The sequence below is a fragment of the Sciurus carolinensis genome, chromosome 12, assembly GCF_902686445.1.
Source record: "Sciurus carolinensis chromosome 12, mSciCar1.2, whole genome shotgun sequence".
Lineage (NCBI taxonomy): Eukaryota > Metazoa > Chordata > Mammalia > Rodentia > Sciuridae > Sciurus > Sciurus carolinensis.
This window is the reverse complement of record NC_062224.1, coordinates 113,327,776-113,353,276: the sequence shown is the minus strand read 5'-3', so window position 1 is coordinate 113,353,276 and position 25,501 is coordinate 113,327,776. Positions and strand designations below refer to the sequence as shown.

General features: G+C 39.5%; 1 protein-coding gene across 2 annotated transcripts in view; it reads right to left on the bottom strand.

Moving 5' to 3' along the window:
- The window catches only part of Kifap3 (kinesin associated protein 3), a 135,509-nt gene extending 118,614 nt beyond the window's left edge, over nt 1–16,895 (bottom strand). For both annotated transcript variants that reach the window (XM_047520463.1, XM_047520461.1), the window contains exon 1: nt 16,656–16,895. In XM_047520463.1, coding sequence (XP_047376419.1) covers nt 16,656–16,687 — 32 coding nt within the window. In that variant the 5' untranslated portion in view covers nt 16,688–16,895. The remainder of the gene's footprint in view (nt 1–16,655) is intronic.
- Between the last annotated feature and the right edge of the window lie 8,606 nt (nt 16,896–25,501).

The following is a 25,501-nucleotide window of genomic DNA, read 5'->3' as shown; positions in this document are numbered from 1 at the left end:
TGCCTGCCCCCACCTTAATGGGATAGTTGTCACATGCATTGCATCTACATACCTTATAAGCCTACACAGAAGCTTTATAATTTCTGCTTAAAAGTCTGATATATTTTAGAGTTTAAGAGGAAAAATAATGTTTTATATTTACCAAATATTTATAATCTCTTTTCATGTGGGTAACAAATTGATTTTATATTTCTATTATAAATATAAAACTTGGTAATGGAGTTTTATACAAATATAAAACTTAAGAGGATTAGTAGCTCAAATCATGCTCCTTTTTAAAAAAAATCTAAAATGCTGAGAATAATATGTGTGTGCACGTGTGTGCATGTGTATCTGTTTGAGTTCATAGGAACACTAACACGGCAGAAAAAAAAATGACCAAGTTCCAGAAGAAAATGAAGAAAGGTAAATTTGAATTCAAGGCTGCTTTTCCCTCGAGGTGTTTACTAATTGAAAAGATGTAACTGAGAGGCTTGGAACTTTTATTAGTAGCATGTGGCTAGGGATACAAAAACTGGAGTTCAGGGTGCATCAAACAGCAGTGACACTGTTAAGCTCCAAACTGAGTGGAAAATGGGAGGACTACATTTCAGGTGTAATTGTGAATCAGATGCAGACTCGTCCCCAATTAGATTAAAAGCCCTGCTTGATATATTTGAATTCCTGAGAACTAGTTAGGGTGACATGGGATTTTTCCGTACCACTTATATCATAAAAAAAAAAATTCCTCTGAAGACAGAGAAATCAACCTAGCTCTCAAGTGATCTCTTTCCTTTCTTTCTTTTTAGTTCGCTTTTAAAGACAAGAACTTGTTCTGTTGACCAGGCTGGCCTCAAACTCTGCGACTAAGTGTCTTCCAATCTCAGCCAAGTAGCTGGGACTACAGAAATGTGCCACCATGTCCATTCAAATGATTTTTTAATACATTTAAGTTATTTTTGATACATTCATATTAATAAATATCATACTCAAAAAATAAGTTATGTTAAAATTAATGGTAGTTTTGAGGACTGCTGTCCATGTTCCCATTGCAGGCACTTGATTCCAGAGGGAGTCAAGTAGACCTTGCTCCCAAGGAGTTTTGTTTATCTGTTTGAAACTGTCTGGGTTCCCCTTAAAGTCTGCTGCAAGGGGCTTCCCTTTTGCCTAACTTGGAACTTTATCAGGACAATATGGCTATGTGGTCAATGAAATTGAAGCCAAGCACACAAATTATTGGCCCTTGGGGCAAAGAATAGTTGAGTCAAAAAAAGGGGAAAATGTTGAAAATCCTGGAGGAAAGTCTAAGGGGGTAAAGACTTTTGGGGGAAACAAAGGTTTTCTGACTAGAAAAGGAATCTAGAAATCCATGTACATGCTCAGGATAGGGCACCCCTGCAGAAAAGACCTCAGAAGACCACAAACTTTTACCTCTAGTTAATCTTTATGCTCTGTGCAAGCAGGAAGTGAAGACTAAGGTAGAATTATATGTCACCTACCTAAATGTAAAAAGGAATGCCCAAACAGAGCCAACCTGTAAAGAACTAAAAAGTATTTTAGTATTTTGTTTCCTACCTTCCTTCCCTTTCTCCCTCCCTCCCTCCCTCCTCCCTTCTTGGCACATCATGATATCCAACATATATAATTTTCAACAAAAACTTATGAAATGTGCAAAGAAACAAGAATCTGTGGCCCAGTCACAGAAGAAAAGTGTTTAACAGAAACTGTCCATGGTGTGGCACACATACTGGATTACTAGATAAAGTTCTTTTGAAAACCTGTCTTAAATATGCTCAAAGAGCTAGAGGAACTGGGCACAGTGGTGCATGCCTGTAATCCCAGCAGCTCAGGAGACTGAGGCAGGAGGATCACAAGTTCAAAGTCAGCTTCAGCAACTTAGTGAGGCACTTAGCAACTCAGAGAGACCCTGTCTCTAAATAAAATATAAAAAAGGACTGGGGATATGGCTCAGCCCCCTGGGTTCAATCCTCAGTACCAAAGAAAAAAAAAAAAGGAAGAAAAAAAAAGGTGAAGGAAATCAAAGAACTAAATGAAGTCAGAAAATGTTTCAAAAAGTAAGTAATATCAACAAAATATATAAAGTATCCAGATAAAAATACTGGAGCTGAAAAATATAATAACGGAAATAAAAAATTATAACAGGGAATCAATAGCAGATTTGACTAGATAGGATAAGAATCATCAAACTTGAAAATAGGTCAAATGAAATTAACCAGCCTGAGACACAGAAAGAAAAACAGAATGAAAAAAAAATTTTAAGGGAATAGAACCTAAGAAACAATGAGACACATTATAATCACATTATTGAAAGTCAAAGATGGAGAATCTTGAAAATAACAAGAAATAAGTGACTCATTATGCAGAAGGGATCCTTTTTGCTATGATCAACAGTCAATACCTCAACAAAAATCATGGAGGACAGAAGGCAATGGATGGCATGAAGTGCTGAATAAAAAACTGTCAACAGGAATTTTATATACAGAGAAACTACCCTAAGAATGATGGATAAAGTAACACATTCCAAGACAAACAAAATCTTAAAAGAGTTCATTAATAGTATACCAACACTGTAGCAAATGCTAAAAGGGGGAATCCTTCAGTCTGAAGTGAAAGGACCATGTGAAGAAGTACAGTAGTAAAGGTAACTACACAGGTAAATAGAAAAGTCATTCTATGATATTTTGAACGTGAAATGTCTTTATCTCCAGATTATTTGAAAGAGGAATGTATAAAATAATAATCACAAATGTACCTTATAACAATATAAAGGAATGTTGAAAATGACAGTGTCGGGGTTTCTAGAGCCCCCAGCCTTAGGCATGGTCAAGATGGCGCCTGACGCTGAGCCAAAAGCGGCCAGCTATACAGTAAACAACCAGCGAATTCCAATGATTGGCTAGTTAACGATGTGACTAGAGCATGCCCCCCTCGTGTACCCATCCTATGCCTGCAGCTGTCCGCGTTTATCTCATGTACTCTCCCCTGATTGGTTGAAGTGTATATAAGCCTGGTGGGTGGGAGAGCGAGGGAACGGAGGGGACGGAAGAAGCGGAAGAAGCGGCGGCGGCGGTGACGGCGGCGACGGCGGCAGAGGCTGGAGCTGAGCTGGAAGCAGGGAGTACGCGGGAGTGGAAGAAGCTGGGAGAAGGGAAGCTGGGAGTGCGCAGAAGCTAGGGGTAAGAGAAGCGTAGGAGAGGAACTGTGCACAATAAACTTCCAAAGCTTCAGACATTTGTCGTGTCTCTCTCTGCGGCCAGAGGGGACGCGATAACTGGTGCCGAAACCCGGGAAGATGAAGGCCTTATAAAAGAAAACAAGGTAAGATATTTGAAAAAAATTTTTTTGTATACAAGTTGAACCGGTTATAAAAAAGTTAAAAGGGTGTCAGGATGCGCCATTGGCGGTCCTGGGGACACGCGGAGTGCGGTCCGGTTGAAAGGTATCGGGATCCTGACGCGTAGAACGCGGGTATCGGGGCGCGCCATTAGCGGTCCTGACGCGTAGAACGCGGGTTGAAAGGTATCGGGGTCCTGACGCGTGGAACGCGGGTATCGGGACGCGCCATCAGCGGTCCTGACGCGTAGAACGCGGGTTGAAGGGTACCGGGATCCTAACGCGTAGAACGGGGGTCGGGGGGGTATCGGGACACGCCATCAGCGGTCCTGACGCGTGGAACGCGGTCTAATTAAAGTGAAAGTAGGAACACGCTTGGAGCGGTCCAATTAGGTAGTACGTGAAAAGCCGCTATAAAAATTCTAATGCGCACTTGATAGTTTTCCTTTCAGTAATTTTGTTGCTCCTGGCAGCTAGGCCACTGTTTGTTATTGTAATTGCCATAACTATAGCTATTCAAATTAGTAACAATGGGGTCTGAATGCAGCAACCCCTCAGGGAACCATTAAAAAACAATGGGACGCCATTGAGGGAAAAAAACAGCTAAAGTAAAGAAAAGCTGCTCAGTGTGCCACAAGGGGGATCTTCATGAACAGGATTTAATAGTAACAGAAAAGAACGCTTAAAAAGAATAAAGTGAGGAAAAATTGAGTGGTGGTGACCTAGAAAATAATTGCTCAAAAAATCTGAGAACAAGGGAAAAAAGGGAATTAAGTTTAACATAAAGAACCCCCAAAAGGAATAACCAAGTGGTAGTGAAAACTTAAGAACAAGGGGAAAAGGTTGGAGAAACCTAAGCCTAATAAAAAGAGCTTCAAAATTTGTAGAACCTGCCCGTATTTGAGGAGCAAATGGAGATACCATCAACCATTAGAAAAACTTTAAAGAGGCAGTTAAGACTATTGGAGACAGCTATGCAGAGCAGTGTTATCTGGAGAACAATGTCTAATTGGAGAAGCTCAGTGGCAAGAAATAGCTGTTGAAACTGCTTGCAGAAACATAGTGGCAAGGTTTCCCAATAGAAATGTTAATAGGAGAAGGCCAATACGTTTCAATAGATGCACAAAATCAGCAGCAAGGAGATAATGCCCTAACAAAAGATAAGAGATAACTATGGTAAAATCTGTTACACCTTATGCCCCAGGGCTATGTCCAAGATGCAGAAGAGGAAGTCATCGGAATAGTGCCTGTCAGCCTATTAGAGATAGGGAGGATAATTTCCTAGGGTCGAATCCTGAACTTCAAAAAAACGGGAGACAGGGCCCTCCCCGGGGCCCGCAACAAATATACGGGGTAATTCAACAAGTTCCCCGACGGTGGTATCCTCCCACAGAGAAGGGGAGCGCAGAGCCACCTCAGGAAGTGCCGGATTGGACATCTGTGCCACCTCCAGACTCATACTAACCCCAGATATGGGGGTGCAGATGATTGATACTGATTGGCATGAAAAAATCCCACAGAACAGTGTAGGACTATTACTAGGTAGAGGTTCCTCAACACTAAAAGGACTTATAGTACACCCAGGGGTTATTGATCCTGATTTCACTGGACAAATAAAAGCCTTGGTCTCTTCACCAAAAGGAATTACGGTCATCTCTCCAGGGGATCGCATTGCACAAATGCTTATATTGCCCGGTCGACATTCCTTGTGGCCCAGTGAAAATACAAATAAAAGACAAGGAGGTTTTGGATCAACAGGAACCACTTTAATAAACCTTACTATGGATATGGGACAGAGGCCCCTCCTAAAATTAAAAGTGGGAAATATGGAATTTACAGGTTTATTAGATACGGGAGCAGACAAAAGTATTATTAGCGCAATGGTCTGGCCAAAGCACTGGCCATTGATCACAGCAGCTCAGAGCTTGAGAGGCTTAGGAGTAGCAGAAAGCCCTAATCAAAGTGCTTCCTCATTATCGTGGAAAGATACAGAGGGACACACAGGAATATTTCAACCATATGTCTGTAATGTTCCTATTAGCCTATGGGGACGAGACGTCCTGCAGCAAATGGATATGAAACTCACCACTGATCAGATTTACCAAGAGACTCCTGTAAGAAATATGTTACAAAATATGATGATAAAAAAGGATTAGGAAGACATAGCCAAGGATCTACCCAACCACTGCCTTTACCTCCACCAAAAAATGATTCTCATGGATTGGGTTTTTCCTAGGGGCCACTGATAAACCATCAATCCCTATAATATGGAAAGATGATAAGCCTCGCTGGATTCCACAGTGGCCCCTAACAAAAGAGAAGCTAGAGGCAGCTCATAAGTTAGTACAAGAGCAGGTACAAGCAGGTCATTTACAACATTCTACCTCTCCTTGGAATACTCCAATATTCTTAACAAAGAAAAAATCAGGAAAATGGAGGTTGTTACATGATTTAAGAGCCATAAACGAACAAATGTACCCTATGGGACCCATCCAATGTGGACTCCCTCTTGTCACTGCACTACCAAAAAATTGGCCTACTATTATTCTGGATTTAAAATATTGCTTTTTCTCTATACCCTTACACAAAAATGATTGTTGGAGATTTGCCTTTACTTTGCCCTCTCTTAATCACACTCAGCCTGACCAGAGATTCGAATGGACTGTGTTGCCTCAAGGTATGGCTAACAGTCCTACTATATGTCAAATATACGTAGATAAAGCGTTAACAACTACTAGACAAAAGTTTAATAGATTGTTGATTTATCACTATATGGATGACATACTTATTTGCCATCCAGAAAAAGAAGTTTTGTTAGAAGCATTACAATTTATAACTCAAGCATTAGAAAAGAGAGGACTAACGATAGCTCCTGAAAAATTACAATTAGAGGAGATCCAAGAATATCTGGGTACAAGGCTCACTGCTACTACAGTCAGACCAACAAGGTTGACCATCAGGACAGATCAATTGAATACCTTGAACGATTTTCAGAAACTCTTAGGTGACATTAACTGGATCAGATCCTATTTAAAATTATCCACAGGGGAATTAAAACCTTTATTCGATATATTAAAAGGTAATCCTGACTTGAATTCCCCTAGGAAACTTACTCCCGAAGCACGGATATCCTTACAGCTAGTAGAAAATAGACTTCAGCAGTGTTACGTTGATCGTTGTGATCCTACTCAACCATTAAGTTTAATCATAATCTCAGAGAAGCATACCCCTTTTGGCATAGTTTGGCAAGGAGGACCTCTGCAAAGTATAAATCTCCCTAGCTCTCCGGCTAAAACATTGCAATCATATCCCAAGCTGTTGCTCAGGTAATATTCAAGGGAATAGAATCTTGCATTACTGTTTTTGGAATCCATCCGTCTATTATTATAACTCCTTATTCCACTCAGCAAATTAAATGGCTAATTAATAATGATGATGATTGATCAGTATTATATTGTTCCACTTCAGCTCAGTTCGATAACCATTATCCCCAACATCCCTGGATTCAATTCTGTAAAAATACTCCCATAGTTTTTCCAAAAGTGACTAGTGTCCAGCCTCTTAAAGATTGTGTAACCATTTTTACTGATGGCTCCAAAAATGGAGTAGGTGCAGTACTTATCAGTAAACAACTTCACACCATAATAGTTCCACCCAACTCCGCACAGGTTACTGAACTTGCAGCTGTAATATTAGCCTTTAAATTAGCAGATAATCAGCCATTCAATCTTCTATCTGATAGCTTATATATCGTTAACGCTTTACAGGTTCTTGAAACGGTACCCCATATTTCTTCCATGTCCATGGTAGCTTCTTATTTTATTACGCTACAAAACCTTATCCTGCAGCGTAAACATCTATTCTATGTAGGACATATTAGAGCTCATTCTAATTTACCAGGACCTTTGGCCAATGCTAATGACTTGGTAGATATGGCCACCAAATCAATTTTTGTTTTTTCCATAGAGGAACAAGCAAAACTCTTTCATGAAAAATTTCATGTAAATTCCACTACTTTGAGCAGAAAATTTCCTATATCTAAATGTATGGCTCGACAAATAGTAAAAAATTGTCAACATTGTGCTCCTTTAATTCCAGTACAATCCTTTGGAGTTAATTCCAGGGGACTGCTGCCTGGTCATATTTGGCAGATGGATGTAACCCATATTTCTGAATTTGGTACTGTTAAGTATGTACATGTGTCAGTAGACACTGCTTCAGGGGTCATTATGGCTTCTGCTCATTCTGGAGAAAAGGTAAAAGATGTCATTCAACACTGCCTACAAGCATTTGCTGGCTGGGGCATACCTAAAGTTATTAAAACAGATAATGGTCCTGCTTATATTTCCAAAAGCTTCCAGTTGTTTTTACAAACATTTAACATCCAATCAGTCACTGGCATCCCCTATAATCCTCAGGGACAGGGCATTGTGGAAAGAGCACATCTTACTTTAAAAAATTGTCTAAATAAACAAAAAGGGGGAATAGGAGCCTCCTACAAGTCTCCTAAAGATAAACTTAATTTAGTTCTTTTCATTCTAAATTTCTTAACTCTGGATAGGGACGGCCATTCTGCAGCTGATCGACATTATAATCCCCATAATACTCCTCAAGTATGGGCAAAATGGAAAGATATCCTGACAGGTTGTTGGAAAGGACCGGATCCAGTCCTTCGTTGGGTCCGAGGGTCTATTTGTATTTTCCCACAGGATCAACAGACTCCAGTCTGGATTCCAGAAAGGCTAATCAGAGTTTTACAGCATGCAAGTGATGCTGTTCCTCCTCACAATGGCGAGTCTGAGCCTTCCTCCAATAACAAAAACTCAGACGGAAGGGCAAACCCGGAACCTATGGGCCATTGTTAGCCTGGCCATATTTTTCATTTCTGACTAACACATTTCTTATCCTTCCTTTTCTTGTTTTTCACCAATTTCTCTACAAGCCTGTCAATTCTACTGATGATTTTTCAGGTCGTGCTGTTTTTGGTGACAAGGATATTTCTAGCCTTTCTTTGCTTTAACAGGAGGAATTTCTGCACTTTGCCGTTGGAATCATACTACAAATCAGACCCAGAGTAGAGCAACTCGTTCTGCTGACCCTAGCTGTGATGTTGCTTTTCCTCCCACGTCAGCTTGTGTATTTCCTCTCTTTTATGTTTCTACCAATTAACATTTCTAATGACACCTCTTGGCTGTTCACTAATCGTGTGCTATCTCTCACAATACTGGAATGGTTCTTTTGCCACCCGTGCAATTTGCACATTTCTATCTTCCTACCAGTCCTAGTTTCTGTTGCAGATATAGAATTGACGGTGCTATTATCAAGAAACAGAAGAGGCTTTGACATTGCAACAGCCGTGATCATTGCCACCACAGTCCTTGCAGTAGCAGCATTGACACAACCATAACAACGATCATTCGGCCGAGAATGCAGCTGCAGCGTTACAGACCATAGAGACTCTATCAGAGAATGGACTCATTATAAGAACAAGTGGATACCCTGCAAGAACTTTTGGGACTGGGATGTGTTTATTCCCTGAGAGCTGTTTTGTGTTGCCCATATTGTAACTCCATTGGGATGTATATTGTTTCTGTATTTAATATGGCTATATGGTTTTTCTTCTGTTTATAGATTTGTCAAACAGCGGGCAAGCTTAGGAGCTATGGTGGTACTCCTCTGCCTTGGCCTTCTTCTCTTCATTCGTTTTGGCATGCATCTACGAGCTAGCCCATAGAGAGATCAAATTATCTTTTATCAGGCCATGACCGCCCTAAAGGCTGACAGCCCCCCATTAGTATGGCTCTTGATGCTGGACCGGTAGTCAAGGACGGGTAATGAAGGAGGTGGCTGTGTACCGACCTAAGACAGGAGCTGCAGCATGCTCTGCAGGCTCTGATGACGGGTAAGGACATATGCTGACCACTCAGCCTAAGACAGACACGGTCCCGAGCCTTAGTTTAATATTAAAGAAGGGGGATCTGTCGGGGTTTCTAGAGCCCCCAGCCTTAGGCATGGTCAAGATGGCGCCTGACGCTGAGCCAAAAGCGGCCAGCTATACAGTAAACAACCAGCGAATTCCAATGATTGGCTAGTTAACGATGTGACTAGAGCATGCCCCCCTCGTGTACCCATCCTATGCCTGCAGCTGTCCGCGTTTATCTCGTGTACTCTCCCCTGATTGGTTGAAGTGTATATAAGCCTGGTGGGTGGGAGAGCGAGGGAACGGAGGGGACGGAAGAAGCGGAAGAAGCGGCGGCGACGGCGGCAGAGGCTGGAGCTGAGCTGGAAGCAGGGAGTACGCGGGAGTGGAAGAAGCTGGGAGAAAGGAAGCTGGGAGTGCGCAGAAGCTAGGGGTAAGAGAAGCGTAGGAGAGGAACTGTGCACAATAAACTTCCAAAGCTTCAGACATTTGTCGTGTCTCTCTCTGCGGCCAGAGGGGACGCGATATGACAGGAGTACAGTTTTTATTTACTACTGAAGCTGATAGTATTAATTCAAACAAAAGTTGTTATAAGCCTTGGATGTTAATTATAATCCTCAAAGAAATTACTAAAAAAGATATATAGAAAAAGAAATGAGAATCAAAACAGTAAAAAATACAAATCAAAAAAATAAAAAGACATAATGGATAACCTTAGAACAGAAAAGATATGACATACAGAAAACAAAGAGCAAAAGAGCAGATGTAAATCCCTATCAGTAGTTACTTTAAATATAAATGAACTAAACTCTCAGTTAAAAGGCAATGACTAGCAGAACAGAAAATTAAGAAATGACCCATGTATATGCTGTTTATAGAGACTCACTTTAGATCCAAAGACATGAATAGGTTCAAAGTAAAGGATGGAAAACTAGTACCCAAAGAAAGATGGAGCAACTACACAAATATCGGATAAAACAAACTTTAAAAATTGTTATAAGAAACAAAGAAAGACACTATATACTAATTGTTTTAGTGTTTTATATCCCTATGACCAAAATGTTCAAGAACAACAACTTAGAGAAAGACAAGTTTATTTTGGCTCATAGTATCAGAGGTTTGAGTCCATAGACGGCCAACTCCATTGCTTTGGGCCCAAGGTAGGGCAGAACACAATAAGAGAAGGGCATGGGAGAGGAAAGTTACTTCCCTCATGGCAGCAAGGAATCAGAGAGAAAGGGAGGAGGAAGCATCCTTCTAGGACAGTCCTCCCCCAAGTGACCCACCTCCTCCAGCCACACCCCACCTGCCTATAATTCCCACCCAGTCTATTTAAACTAGTATGGACTGGTTCGAACTACAGTATAGCTCTTATGATGTAATCATTTTACCTCTGAAAATTTCTGCATTAACACAGGAGTTTTTGGAGGGTACCTCATGTCCAAAACATAACACTGACAACAGGGTTAATCAATCTAAAAGATATAAAAATTATAAACATATCTACCTAACAAATGACAGAATGAAAAGGAAATATAAACAGTTCTATAATAGTTGAAGACTTCAATATAATACATTTAATAATGACTAGAACTACATAGATGGCCAATAACAGGATTTGAATAGTATAAGCCAATTAGACCTAAGATACATATAAAGGAATTCTACCCCCAAACAGAATATATATTCTTCTTAAGTGTACATGGAATATTCTTCTGTACAGCTCTTATGTTATGTAACTTAACAACTCACAAATTTTAAAAGACTGAGATTATATAGACTATGTTCTCCATTCACGAGTGAATGAAACTGGAAATCAACAACAGTATGAAAACTACAAAGTTCACAAGCATGTGGAAATTAAGCAACCCATACCTAAGCCACCAATGGAAAAAAAGAAACCACAAGAATAATAAGAAAATGCTTCAAGATGAATGCAAATGGAAATAACAAAACAAAATGGAAATAAGCACAAAACAAAAGTAGTGTGCTTAGAGGGAAATTTATAGCTGCACATGCCTATAATAAAAAAGATTTCAAACCAATAACCTAATTTTATACCTTAGAAACCAGAAAAAGAAAAGCAAAAATTAAATTCCAAGCTAACAGAAGAAAATAATAAAGATAAGAGATAAAATAGTAAAGAGAAAAAGAATAGAGAGAAATCAAGGAAATAAAGTTGATTATCTGAAAACATCAACAAAATTGGCAAATGTTTATTCAGACTGATTAAGAAAAAAGACTCCAATTACAGCATCAAAAAATGAAAGTAGGACATCACTACTGACCTTATTAAAAAAAAATCACAAGGGAGTAATATGAACCACTATATGCCAATTAACTAGATAACCTAGGTGATTTGTATTCTTACAAATAGACTACAAAAAACTATAGACAAATATCCTTTGTGGCTACGGATGCAAATGTTCTCAAAATAATCACAAATAGATCTAGCAGCATATTGAAAGGACTACACACCATGGCCAAGTAAGTTTTACAAGGAAAATTCACATTAATGAGTTATACAAGGAAAACAAGGATAATTCACATTCATGTAATACATACTAATAGAATGAAGAAAAAATATATGATTACTCCAATTGATGAAGGAAAAAAAATTCAACAAAACTCACCACCCTTCCATGACAAAAGCACTCAATAAATCTGGAATAGAAGAAAGACTGCTTAACATGATAAAAGGCATGTATGGAAAACCTACAGTTAATATAGTCATGGGGAGATGAAAGCTTTCCCCTAAGATTAGGAACAAGACCAGGATGTCTATTTTCACCACTTCTATTCAACAAAGTACTGGAAATTTGAGCTTGAGCAATGAGGTATGGGGAAAAAAATCTAAAACTTTTCCTAAAAATTTAAAATGTCATCAAAATTTAAAATTTTTGCATAAGAAAGGTACTATCAAGGTAGCAAAAAGACAACCCAGGAAATGAGATAGATTGGAAAGAAAGAAGTAATATTATCTATCTTCAGATAACACATTTTATTTGCAAAATACTCTTTAAAAATGCACAAAAAATCCAGTTAGAGCTAATGAACAAATTCAGCAAAGCTGCAGATACACCAAGACATTAAAAAATAAATCGATTGTATTTTCATATGTTAGCAATGATAAATCTGAAAAGAAATTAAGAAAACAATTCCATTTACAATAGTATTAAAAATAAAGGGGCTGAGGAGTTAGCTCAGTTGGTAGGGTGCTTGCCTTGCATGCACAATGCCCTGGGTTCAATACCCAACACCACCAAAAATAAAGAAATAAATAAATACATAAAAATATTTAGACATAAATATAACCAAGGAGGTGCAACACTTATGTACTGAGAACTATAAAAACATCATTGAAAAAATTAACAAGAACTAAATATATGTAAAGGCATCTTGTATTCATGGACTGGATGACTTAATATTGATGGCAGTATTTTCCCAAGTAATTTACTGATTTAATATGATCTCTACAAGTCTCACCAGTCTTTTTTGCAGAAATGGAAAAGCCAACCCTAAAATTCACACAGAAACACAAAGGCCCCTAAATACAACAATCTGAGTAAGGAACAACAAAGTTGGAAGACCCAGTCTCAAAGTTGGAAGACATTCCAATTTCAAAACTCATTACAAAGTTTCAGTAATAAAAATAGCGAGGTATTAGTACAAGGATAGACATTCATATCACAGGAATAGAATTGAGATTCCATAGATAAACCCCTACCTCTACAGTCAATTTTCAGCAAAGATACTCAAACCATTAATGGAAAGAACAATCTTTTTAACAGATGGTGCTAGGACAACTATATATGCACATGTAAAAGAATGAAGTTGAACCCTTACCACGCACCATATATGATAATTAATTCAAAATGGATAAGAAATCAATTTAAGAGCTATAACTATAAAATGCTTAGAATAAAACATAAGAGGAAGCCTTCCTGATCTTGGATTTAGCAATGGTTTCTGAAATGATGATATCAAAGGTAAGAGCAACTAAGAAAAAAATCAATTGGACTTCACCAAAATTTAAAACTTTTACACAAGAAAGGACACTATCAAAATAATATAAAATAATAAAAAGACAATCCAGGGAATAGAACAAAATATCTGCAGATCATGTAAGGATCTACTATCCAGAATATATATATTTAAAACACCCTTCTAAAGAAGAAAATACAAATGACTAAGCACACACTTGTAATTGGGGAAATACAAATCAAAATCAAAATAAGATACCATTTTATACTACCTAGAATGGCCATGATTGTAAAACAAACAAAAATAAAACAACAAATAAGAAAATAATATATGTTGGTGAGAAGGTGAAAAAGTGGAACTCATACAATGTAGGTGGGAATATTACATTTTTACAAGGTGCAGTCACTGTGGAAAATGCTTCAGTGGTTCCTCAATAAGTTGAACAAAGAATTATCACAAGATAGAGCAACTGCACACTTAGGTATATATCAAAGATTGAAAACAGGTATTCAAACAAAAACTTGTAATGTTCACAGCAACTTTATTCCCAATGGCCAACAGATAGAAACAATCCAAATGTCCATCAAAAGACCGAGTTATGGATAAACAAAATGTGGTATTATCCACACAATGAAACACTACTAAGTAATAAGCAACGAAGAACTGAAACATGCTACAATGCAGATGGACCCTGATTATACTATATGAAAAAAAGTTTGACACAAAAGCCACAAACTTATTTCATACAGCATTGATAAATATAATAAATATTAGTATATGGCTTCACATAATATAGTGTTTAAATTTTGTATTTTTGCTGGAATATAAATGTCATAAATGCAGAGAAAAGTATAGTTCATTCACTAAATGTTTTATAACTTGTATGAATGACTTCTACATGGTAGGATTTCAAATAACTATTGAATGAATGAATGGCGTGTTATGCACTCAAAAGCTTTCAATGGTTCCCTAATATGCTTGCAATAAAGTTTCAACTCTTCACTACATACAGCTCATAAGTCCTACATGATTTGTCCCATATTTCTTTCTAGTCTCATTCTAGCTTCATTAATGTCCCAGGCACTGTGCTAGGGATACAACAGGAAGACTAACAGTACCTCACCCTTATGAAGTCTATGGACCAGAAGGAAATACAAACAACAAAGTAGTAAAAAGGTGTGAGGTATCATGAGAACCTAACAAGCATATAGGACCTGGATTCAGGGGTGGGAAAAAGAGGCTCAGGAAAGTTCTCTGGGAAAAATGACATCTTGGCTCAAACAGAAAGATGAGGTAGCTAAAGAAAAGGGCAAGTTCCAAACACAGGAATGTGCATACAGGAACCAAACACTGAAACATAGGGATTGAAAGGATGTTATTTCTGTAATGTTAAATTATGGATTATCAAGAAGTAGGAGGGGAGCAGAGAGAGAAGAAGTTGAAAAGATAGACACTCTAACCCTAAAACAATGGAAAACCACCAGAATTTTTAAGAGGAAGCAAAAAAGAAAAATCACTGAATGTAGCTATCTTTTACCTGTTTGTATATTACACTGAGGATATGAACTGTATCTATTTAGTCATTTCACCAGTGACCAGAATAATGCTAGGCACCATCCTACATATTCAGTATGTATTCAGTGATATCAAATAAAAACACTAGTGGTAGCAGAATGAAAATGAAACCCAAGATTTCTGATTCTATAATCCATTACACATGCAAATATATACAAATATTACATATGTATACATAAACTAGATTTCTCAGAAGGTAGATCATGGCTACAATAAAACTTCTGAAATTAGTTAAAACTGGAATGAATTGGATTGAAACATTCTGCTGCTTGTTAAAAACAAATATAAAAGTAAAAATATGGCTAGAAATATACATGATCATTATTGAAGAACCAATAATTAAAATGAAAAGCTTTGACAAATATTTTTCATCAGCCTTGTTTGAATACAGGTCAGTTGTATATTTCTAACCTGAAGCAGGTAAAAATTTTGTCAGATTATGCAAAATTGAGAAATGTATTTTTCAACCTTTCCAGACTCTGACTTTAACTTACTTCAAACATAAGCAATTGGTTCAGTTTTATTTTTTGTATTATAGATTATCTGGCTTTAAAGTAAAGGTTGAGAATTACAAGTTACAATATATCTAAGGGTTCATACTAGTACAATAATCCTAAATTAAAACTATGTTACATGAAAATCTCAAATGATAAAGAGCAGTACTTTGCTCTAGAACAATCTTGAATTTAAAGTTGAAAGAATTTTTCTTTTTAACCAAGGGATATTAAGAAAAATTTTAACCGGGAATATTAAAGATCAACGTAAGCAAAATTCAGAGAAAAAATAAGTGTCAACTATATATTTGTTATGATTATATATATATTCCATTCTAAAAAATCTTTGATAAAGTCTGGCTATTACCCAGTTTCAGATACATTTACATAAAATTAAAACAATAAGCAACATATTCCCCAGTCTTGCAAAGGTAGTGGAGTTTATTTAATTCACTATTGTTTGAGTCTCTTTCAAGAGCCTATTACAGCTTAAAAGACCTCTCTGTGATAACCAGAGCCTGCCAAGCCAGGAAAAACATATTCAATGAATTATATTCATGACTTGAAGTAATGTCACCACCTAACATGCATGTTTTATCTTTTAAAATATCGTCATATTTTGTTCTCTTATCTCGCAAGATAAATATATGTCCTATTTTCAGATGAGGGAATGGTGTTCAAAAGAAAACACGTGATTTTCACAGTGTATTTAATGCATCAGGAACAGAGTCTTAACTAGAAATGGAGCTTTCAAACTCAGAATTCTCCTGTTGGGTCCCTGCTAAATCTGGGTCCAATGAGAGGTTATTATTATTATTTTTTCACCAGAAATGATCTTATCTTTGACACAAGTTAAAAAAAAAAAAAACAGATTTCAATTTTCTTCAAGGAGTAACTGATACTATAAATATTTATACCGAAAATTATATTGTATGCACCATAAATGGATGAAAGGGTGGGAGCGAGTAGCAGCAGACTGCGATGCCACATGCCAATCCAGACTGCCATACTTCCCCCATCATCTCAAAACCCACCGAGCGGGGCGGGGGGACTTCAGGCCGGGGGTCTCCCCGGGCCTTGTCCTTAGGACCGGAGGGGCAGGGGAGCTCGCGCCCGGCCCCCGCGGGCCTTCCCTGCGGCCTGGAGGGGCGGCCCCGAGTCAAAGAAAGGTGCGCTTCTCCGCCCCGAGGGAGGCGCGGCGGGGCGGGCCGGGCCCGGGCGCCCCGCAGCCTCGCTCCCCAACCCCCTCCCCGGCCTCCCCGCGTCAGAGCCCTGCAGTGACAGCTCGGCCACCGGCACACCTGCACGGAGCCCAGAGCCCGGAGGAGGCAGGGCGACCCGGTCGTCACCTTTTGAGGTATCGAGCGTCCTCCCCCTGCATGGCGGCGGCAGCGGCTTGGGGGCACGGCTAGCGGAGAGGCCGGCGGGCTGTCCCGGGACCCGGCCTGGAGCACCCTCACGCGCAAAGGCGCTGACAGTCCCGAGGCCCGCAAGGCGGGGCGGTGGCGGCGGCGGCGCGGCGTTACCACGGTGAGGCCGCGGGCTCCTCCCACTGCTCCGAGGCCCGGCGCGCCCGCGCTGACCAGACACGCCCCGGCCCGCCCCGACACGCATGCGCCAGTGCCTAGGGCCGCCCCGCCTGCCCCCGACGCGCATGCGCTTGCGGCCGCCCCGCCCGCCTCTGACGCGCCTGCGCCCCGCGACTCGTCTGACAGGACAGGGTTGCCCGGGAAGGTTGGATCCTGGTGGAGCAGCTGTGGTTGAGTGGCTGCCTGGTCCCTGTCCCCTAGAGAGTGGAAGTACAAAGGGCTGTTTCCTTTAACAAAACTAGAATTTGAGAGAAGTTAACTTTACACAGTTAACTTTGCACAGGTTTGAGGAACAGATTTGAGGCTATCATGATTAAAAATGCTACCATGACTTTGTTAATCAAATCAGTCTGTTTGGCCTCAGGATGGACGTACAGATCAACAGCACTCAGAAAAAGACTCATTCGATTATAGTGCAATTACTTTTTCAGGTCATTTCTGAAAACATTTTAAATTCACAGGAAGTTGCAAAAATTGTTGAGCCGTGACAGTGTAGCTTCACCTAGCTTCACCAATGGTGGTATCTTGCATAAATCTTCTACAATAGGAACACCAGGGAACGGATAGTGACATGATGTGTGCATATTATTCGATGCCATTATATCACATGTGTAAATTCCTATTCATAATTTCTTAGTGAAGCATTTTTATTATGGCTGTTTTAAATACTTGTCAGATAATTCTCACATCTGTGTCATCTTAGTGTCAGCATCTGTTGATTATTTCAAGTTGATATTTTCCTGGTTCTTGTTATGATTCATGACTTTTGAATTTTGGATATTACATTATGAAATGCTTGATCTTCTTTCAATATGCTCTAACAGGCTTCCTCTAAGACCACACTGCCCTGGAAGGGAGGGTACCATCCTGCTACTAACATGTGGGGGTTGATGTTCTGGGTTCCCTACTCAGCCTCCTTTGACAGCTGTAGGGGTAGGAGTACGCTATTTTTGCTCCCCACATAGTCTCCACTGAGGTCATGGTGGTAGAGGTCTTATCACAGGAGGGTTGCAAAAGTTCTAGTGGGGTGAGGGAAGCTCGTTACAGCTCAAGGGTGGTGGAAATCTAGGGCCTCCACTTAGGTTTTGCTTATGTTGATGAAAGCAGAATCAGTTTTTTTTTCTTAGTGTTTGAATGGAATAGAAAGTTATCATTTAAATGTTTTCTGTTTGGTAGCTTACTTCTTTCCTGTTTCTTTAAGGAGAGAGAGAAGGCCTTTCTTTGAATTTTTGGAGGTCTGTGTCTATTTGGTTTTCTGGGCTTCTGACTTCTCCAGAACCTGGCATGGAGTATATGAAGGAAAAATATCCATGAAGGTCACTATTGTGCCAGTCCTTAAGTCATAAAATTGCTATATGGTCTGCTTTTTGTTCACCTGTCAGAGTTTTTTTAAATGTTTGTTTTATACATATCATCTAGAGACTTAGCAATATTTAGTGGAAATAGTATGGAGAAGAGCCTCTTTTTCATTGTAGTGTTGAACTGAACGTCGTTTCACTAATTTTTGGTGAAATTACCAAATTAAAAAGAAACACATGGTCTTTTAACCAGAGTCACCAGAACAACTGAATGTACATGTGAAAAATAAATAGGTTTCATTATGATTTGGTATGAGGTATCCTGAAGAACTCTGTGTGTCTGTAAGAATATTCAGAGGTGAAATGACTGGATTTTAAGAGCTGTAACCTAATCAAGATATCTTTATATCTTGATATCTTGATATCTTTATATCTTTTAGTTTAAATGAACTGATTAGTGGTAACTGTGGGCTGGAGGAGGTGGGTCACTGGGGTGTGTCTGAGAAGGGTGCATCTTCCCTGTGTCCCTCTTGCTTTAGTCAGCTTTTTCACTGCTGTGACTAAAGGACCCAACCAGAACAATTTTAAATTAGGAACAGTGTATTTGAGGGCTCACAGTTTCAGAGGTCTTAGTCCATAGAAGGCTGGCTCCATTCCTTGGGGCTTGAGGTGAGGCAGAACATTATGGCGGAAGAGTGTAGCAGAGAAAAGCAGCTCATATGATCAGAAAACAGGGAAGGAGTTCTCTACTTCCCAGATACAAATATATACCCAAAGTCACACCCCAGTTCCCACCTCCTGCAGTCATGCCCTACCACTTCAGTTATCACTCGATTAATCCCTATCAGGGGATTAATTCACTGATTAGATTAAGGCTATAACCCAATCATTTCTCCTGTGAACCTTCTTGCATTGTCTTACACTTGAGTTTTTGGGGGACACCTCATCTAAACCTGAACACATCTCTCTGTTTCTCTGCTGACCTTGCCATAAGCGGAGCAGTCTTCCTTTGCTAGACCCTTCCCCCATGATGTGCTGCCTCATCTTGGGTTCAGAGCAATGAAGTTGGCCATCTATAGTCTGAGACCTCTGAGACTGTGAGCACCAAATAAACTCGTCCTCCTCTAAGTTTTACTTGTCATGTGTTTTGGTCACAGCAATGGAGAAGTTGACCAAAACAGGCCTCATTTTTTTTCTTTGCACCATACACTAAAGATAACTAACAAGTTCATAGATATAAACATAAAATCTAAAAAACTATAGAGCTTCTAAAAGAAAACAAAAATATTTGAGACTATAATTATAGGCTAGCATATATTTCTTAGACATGATACACAAAGAACTAACCATAAAACAACAACAAAAATTTTGAATTGATATCACCAAAATTTAAAACTTCTCTTTGGAAGATACCATAAAGAAAATGAAAAGTGACTGAGAAAAAGTATTGCTGTAAATATATTTGACCAAAGGATTGTATTCATGGTATAAAAAGGCGGAAACCTGAACCACTTAATTAAAATGAGTAAAAGATGTGTACAAGTACACAGATACCTTATAAGCAAAGATGACTCAACTTCATTTTTCATCATGGAAATGGAAATTTAACTCGCCGTGAGATACACTGTGCACCTACACAAGGGTACACCTACACTGTACAGTAACAAACTACTACTGCTGGCAAGCAGACTGAACCACAAGTCCATCAGTTTACAGTTTTATAGGTCAGAAGTCTGAAATGGGACTCGCTCAGCTGAAATCAAGGTGTGAGGAAGCTTGTATTCCTTTCTGGATGCTCTGGAAGAGAATCCACTTCCTTGCCTGATTTAACCTCTTGCAGCCATCCACATTCCTACACCCATGGCCTCTCTCCTCCATCTTCAAAAGCCAGCCATAACAGCTCCAGTCCCCATCCTGCTTCTTGCTGGTCCTCTTTTTCTTATATTTTTTTCCTGTTACCACCGACGGGAAAGGTTTTCTACTTTTAAGAACTCTTATGGACTGAACTGGGTAATTCAGGATAATCTCTCCATGTCAAGGTAGGTCCTTAACTTTAATAATATCTGTTAAGTCCCTTTTATCACTTAAGGTAATATATTTACAACTTCCAGGATAGGATGTGAGGATGTATCTTTTTTTTTCTTTTGGAGGGGACAAATTTTGACTGTCATAATACCCACTATAATGATTGAGATTAAACTGTGAGACAGTACCAAGTGTTGACAAGATGTGGAGCAATTGGAGTTCCTATACATTGCTTGGGAGAATGCAAAATGGTACCACCATTTTGAAAAGCAGTTTGGCAGTTTCAACAGTTAAATATTCATTTACCACACGACCTAGCAATTCTACTTCTAGGTGTTTATCCAAGAAAAATGAAAATATATGTCTATGAAAACTCTTGTTCACAAGTGTTCATGGCAGTTTTATTCATGACAGAAAACTGCAAACCACCCAAACATCCATTAACACATCAGCTGATGCAAATGGTGGGATATTCACCAGAGGATATCATTCAGCATTAAACAAAACAACAACAGATATATGCAACATGAATCAGATTCAAAACCATTCTGATGAAAGAAACACATGTTTTTCATTTATAAGACATTCTTGAATGGAGAAAGAAAAACGTATCTATTATGACAGAAGGCAAACAAGGGGTTGTCTTGGGCCAGGGATAGGAAGTAGACAGACTGAATTCAGCCAACCTGAAGGGAACCGTAGGGTGATTGTTACCCACTTGAGCACATCTGTTAAAACTCCAAATGTTGGGTGCCATGGTGCACACCTGTAATCTTGGAGGCTGAGGCAGGAGGATCACAAGTTCAAAGCTAGCCTCAGCAACTAAGATCCTAAGCAACTTAGCAAGACCCTGTCTCAAAATTAAAAGAATAAAAATAAAAAGGACTGGGGGTGTGGCTCAGGGGTTGAGCATCCTTGGGCTTAATCCCTGTTATAAAACAACAACAACAACAACAACAAAACATTGTTAACTGTCAGGGGCGGGCTCTGAGGGCCCCAGAGCCGCACCGTGGCCTGATCTCTAAGATGGCGCCTGGCAGATTGCCAGACTTAGCCACACTCGTAAACAAGTTTTAGGAAGTAACTCTGGTTGGCTGTTGTACGTGAGGCGATCCTGGTATCTGCCTGGAGACTGTTCCTTGATAGGCTGACTTTCCTGGTAGTCTACTCTCTGATAGGCTGATGTTCTCAATATAAGTCTGAGACTTGTGGAATAAAGCCCTTTTTGTTTCCTGTGATGGAGAAGAGCGTATGCGTTGTGATTGTCCCCGCGGGTGGTGGGCGATCATAAGTGGTGCCGAAACCCGGGAATGAAAACTTTACAAGGATAAGTAAGAAAACAAGGTAAGATATTCTAAAATTTTAACAAGTTAAACTGGTTATAAAAAGGTCAAAAATAAACAAGTGAAAGTCAGCCTTAACGTTCACGGTATGCGACTATCCGGACTAAGCGGAAAGCGGTCCAAAAAGGAAAGTAAAACAGTGGACTAAGTGGAAAGCGGTCCAAAAACAGTGAACTAAGCGAAAGGCGGTTCAAGGACTAGATAAGCACGCGGAACGTGGCTTACATTGTACAAGATGGGGTCTGAAATATCAAAAGTTCGTATGCAACAACCCTTACGGGAACTGCTTAAGGCCAATGGTACATCTTTAAAAACCAAAACTGCTAGAACATTCTTAGATACAATAGAGAAGGTAGCTCCTTGGTTTTTAGATGAAGGATTATTAAATATTCCACAGTGGGAACATCTTGGAGAGGATCTTCATAAGGCAGATCGACAAGATCCACTGCCTGTTGGAACTATGGCTAGATGGTCTTTAGTGAGAGGGTGTCTAGACACAAATAAAGACAAATTTGTTGAGCCCCTTACAGAGGGAAGTCAAGTTTTAGAGGAGATAAAAGAGGAACGCTCATGCCGCTCACAAAAAACACAAGAATTGGGAAGTAACTCTGAAGGGGAACTATCAGGAGAGGAACTAGCTCAACATGTTCAAAACTGGACAGCCAGACTTGGAACTTATGGGCAATAGTTAGAGCTTGGCCATATCCTTTGCCTTTAACTAATACCTCCTCCTTACTCCCTCCCATATTTAGCACTAATGCTTCTACGGGATTGCCTACTACATTCTATATGACCCAGAAATTATACGGTACAATGTTTCCTCTGTAATTCTCCCTGGAACGCTATGCTTTGATATACCTACTAATACTAGTGCAAATGTTTCTAACCCTTGTATAGTTCTTCAACATCAAGTTCAAGGTCTATTTTATAATGCTTTAGAATCCCCAAATGTTTTAGCCATAGGGAAGCTCGCACTGCAACGGAACTCTAATGACTCTTTCATTTCAGAATTCATGAAAAATTTAACAGGAGATGCTGTTTTAATTTCAGGATTAATGCCTCGCAAATATAATGCTACGGGATCAAAATTCTATACCCCTGGAATTTTCCCTCCATGTAACCCTAAATATAGCACACCTCCCATATGGACAGACTGTCAACATGCTGGACCAGCTTCTCCTATTCAATAAGGGTTTTTCTTCACTCCCAATTTTACCTCTCTCAGTGCTAATGATAATTTTACAAATAATGATGTTCATTTAGGCATGAGACGTGTCAATCCTTTTGACAGCTGGCTACTCTTCACTTTGACCTCAGGATATACTAACTTACAACCTTTCTTTGCTCTCTTAGGAGGATCATTTAGGCTATGTACTTGGAGTTCCTCTAAATGGAGGAGCTCTAAATTCTCTGGCGCTGCATCGAGCGCCCACTGTACCAGAAATATTACGTTTCCACCTACGCCAGTTTCTGTTTTTTCCCCCTTTTATGTTTCTGCTAACAAACAAAAAAGATGTTTCTTTCAATTGTACTATAGTTTTGTGCTATCTCTCTCAATGTTGGAATGCTTCCAGGTTTTCATGGGCAGTCTTAATGCGTATTCCTACCTTCCTACCAGTCCCAGTCTCTGTTACAGATACAGAACTGCCAGTGCTATTATCAAGAAACAGAAGAGATTTTGGCATCACAGCAGCTGTGATCACTGCCATTGCAGCCTCTGCAGCAGCAGCATTGACACAACCATACAGACAGCAACAATAATCACTTGGCCGAAAATACAGCTGCAGCCTTACAGACTAAAGAGACCCTAAACCAACATCTAACAGCAGGCATACTCCTTGTAAATCAAAGAGTGGACTTACTACAAGAACAAGTGGATATCTTGCAAGAACTTTTGGGACTGGGATGTGTTTATCCTTTAAGAGCAGTGTGTGTCACCCCTATTGCTTATAATAACCTTAGCTCTGCGGCTATGTTATCTAAAAATCTCTCTGTCTACCTTACTGGCAATTGGTCATCTACGTTTGATAATTTAACCAGTCAGCTACGAGCTGAAATACTCAGAGTCAATGCCACCAAGGTTCAAGTTACATCGGTATCTAAAGCCCTGGGATTGATAAAACAGTGGGCTGGAACAGTAGCTGTTCTGATTATTATCTGCTTAGGGATAGCCTATGTTATACGCAGCCAAATCAGAGCTCGCCAAGATGCCCGATGTCATCAACGGGCTATAGTACAGGCTTTGACAGTCATTGAGACAGGCACATCCCCCCAAGTATGGCTAAGCATGCTGGACCAGTAGTCAAAGACGGGTAAGATCCGTGGAAATGCATACCAACCTAAGACAGGGTTCTGACGCCTGGAGGTCAGAATTCCAATGACGGGTGAGGATGTAATTTGCCATGGACAACCTAAGACAGGCATGGTCCCAAGTCATCTTTTCTTTATTTAAAGAATAAGGGGGAGATGTCAGGGGCGGGCTCTGAGGGCCCCAGAGCCGCACCGTGGCCTGATCTCTAAGATGGCGCCTGGCAGCTTGCCAGACCTAGCTGCACTCGAAAACAAGTTTTAGGAAGTAACTCTGGTTGGCTGTTGTATGTGAGGCGATCCTGGTATCTGCCTGGAGACTGTTCCTTGATAGGCTGACTTTCCTGGTAGTCTACTCTCTGATAGGCTGATGTTCTCAATATAAGTCTGAGACTTGTGGAATAAAGCCCTTTTTGTTTCCTGTGATGGAGAAGAGCGTATGCGTTGTGATTATCCCCGCGGGCGGTGGGCGATCATAGTTAACCGTATACCTATGCTTCAATCATTTTACTATATTGTACATAAATTATTACTCAATAAAATTGTTTTGAATATACAACAAACAAGGCAAAAATTTAGTAAACCAAACTGATGGATTAAAGAGCACCTTAAACACCACTAAAGAGAAAATTTGTGAATAATAAAAGGAAGTAACATGATATAGTATGAAGTGATAGGGAAAACTAGTTTTAAAAAATAAGAGATAGGAGTGATAAACTATATTCATAAGTCTTTGATATGACTTCTAGAAACAAAGAGTAGACTAGGGACAAGCCAATATTTGAAGACCGAAAAATAACCTGAGTTAATAAAAAATATAAATTCCAAGCAACATGAATAGAAGCAATCCATACTTTGCTCATCTGTAAATAAGGACGATAATGATCCATTGTCCTACAGTGGTTATGATGTTAAATGAGAGCATACTTAAATTTATGCAGAGCGATTATCACATAAATGGCAGTAATTGATACTGACTGAACCAAGTGTCTGAAAAACCTAGTTAATTTATTACCTACCTACCTACCTACCTACCTATTATTCATTCATTACAACCTATTTATTAATACTAACTCTGGACAAGTCACTAGCACTGTCTACTTCTTAGAAAAATTGTGATAAATATACTGTAAAAGGTCGTGGTGAGGAGAAAATAAACTAGTATTGTATAAGAGACTCAAACTTGAAAGTTATATGAAAATGCCAGAGGTTATTATTATTTTGACAGCATCTGAAATTTGTCAACTGTATATATTGAATACTGTACTTAGCCTGCACACCTATAATCCCAACTACTCAGGAGGCTGAAGCAGGAGGATTGTTAATTCGAGGTCAGCCTGAGCAATTTAAAGAGATACTGTCTTGAAAAGTCTAAAAGGGCTGGGAATGTGGCTCAGTGGTGAGGCACTGTCCTAGCAGGGACCAGACCCTGGCCTCGATGCCCAGGGAGCCTTGTGTTAGTACTTCAAGTCATTCCTCCAAGAAAAACTCTTCCTCTTGGCACCTTTCTCTAAGCTCAGGACTTAGTAGAGTGCCTTCTCTCTTCTTCTACTGCATACGTTGTATTTTATGGACATGATTTTGTTTCTAATTATATTTCCAATCACAGTGCTTAGCACACAGTAATTGTTCA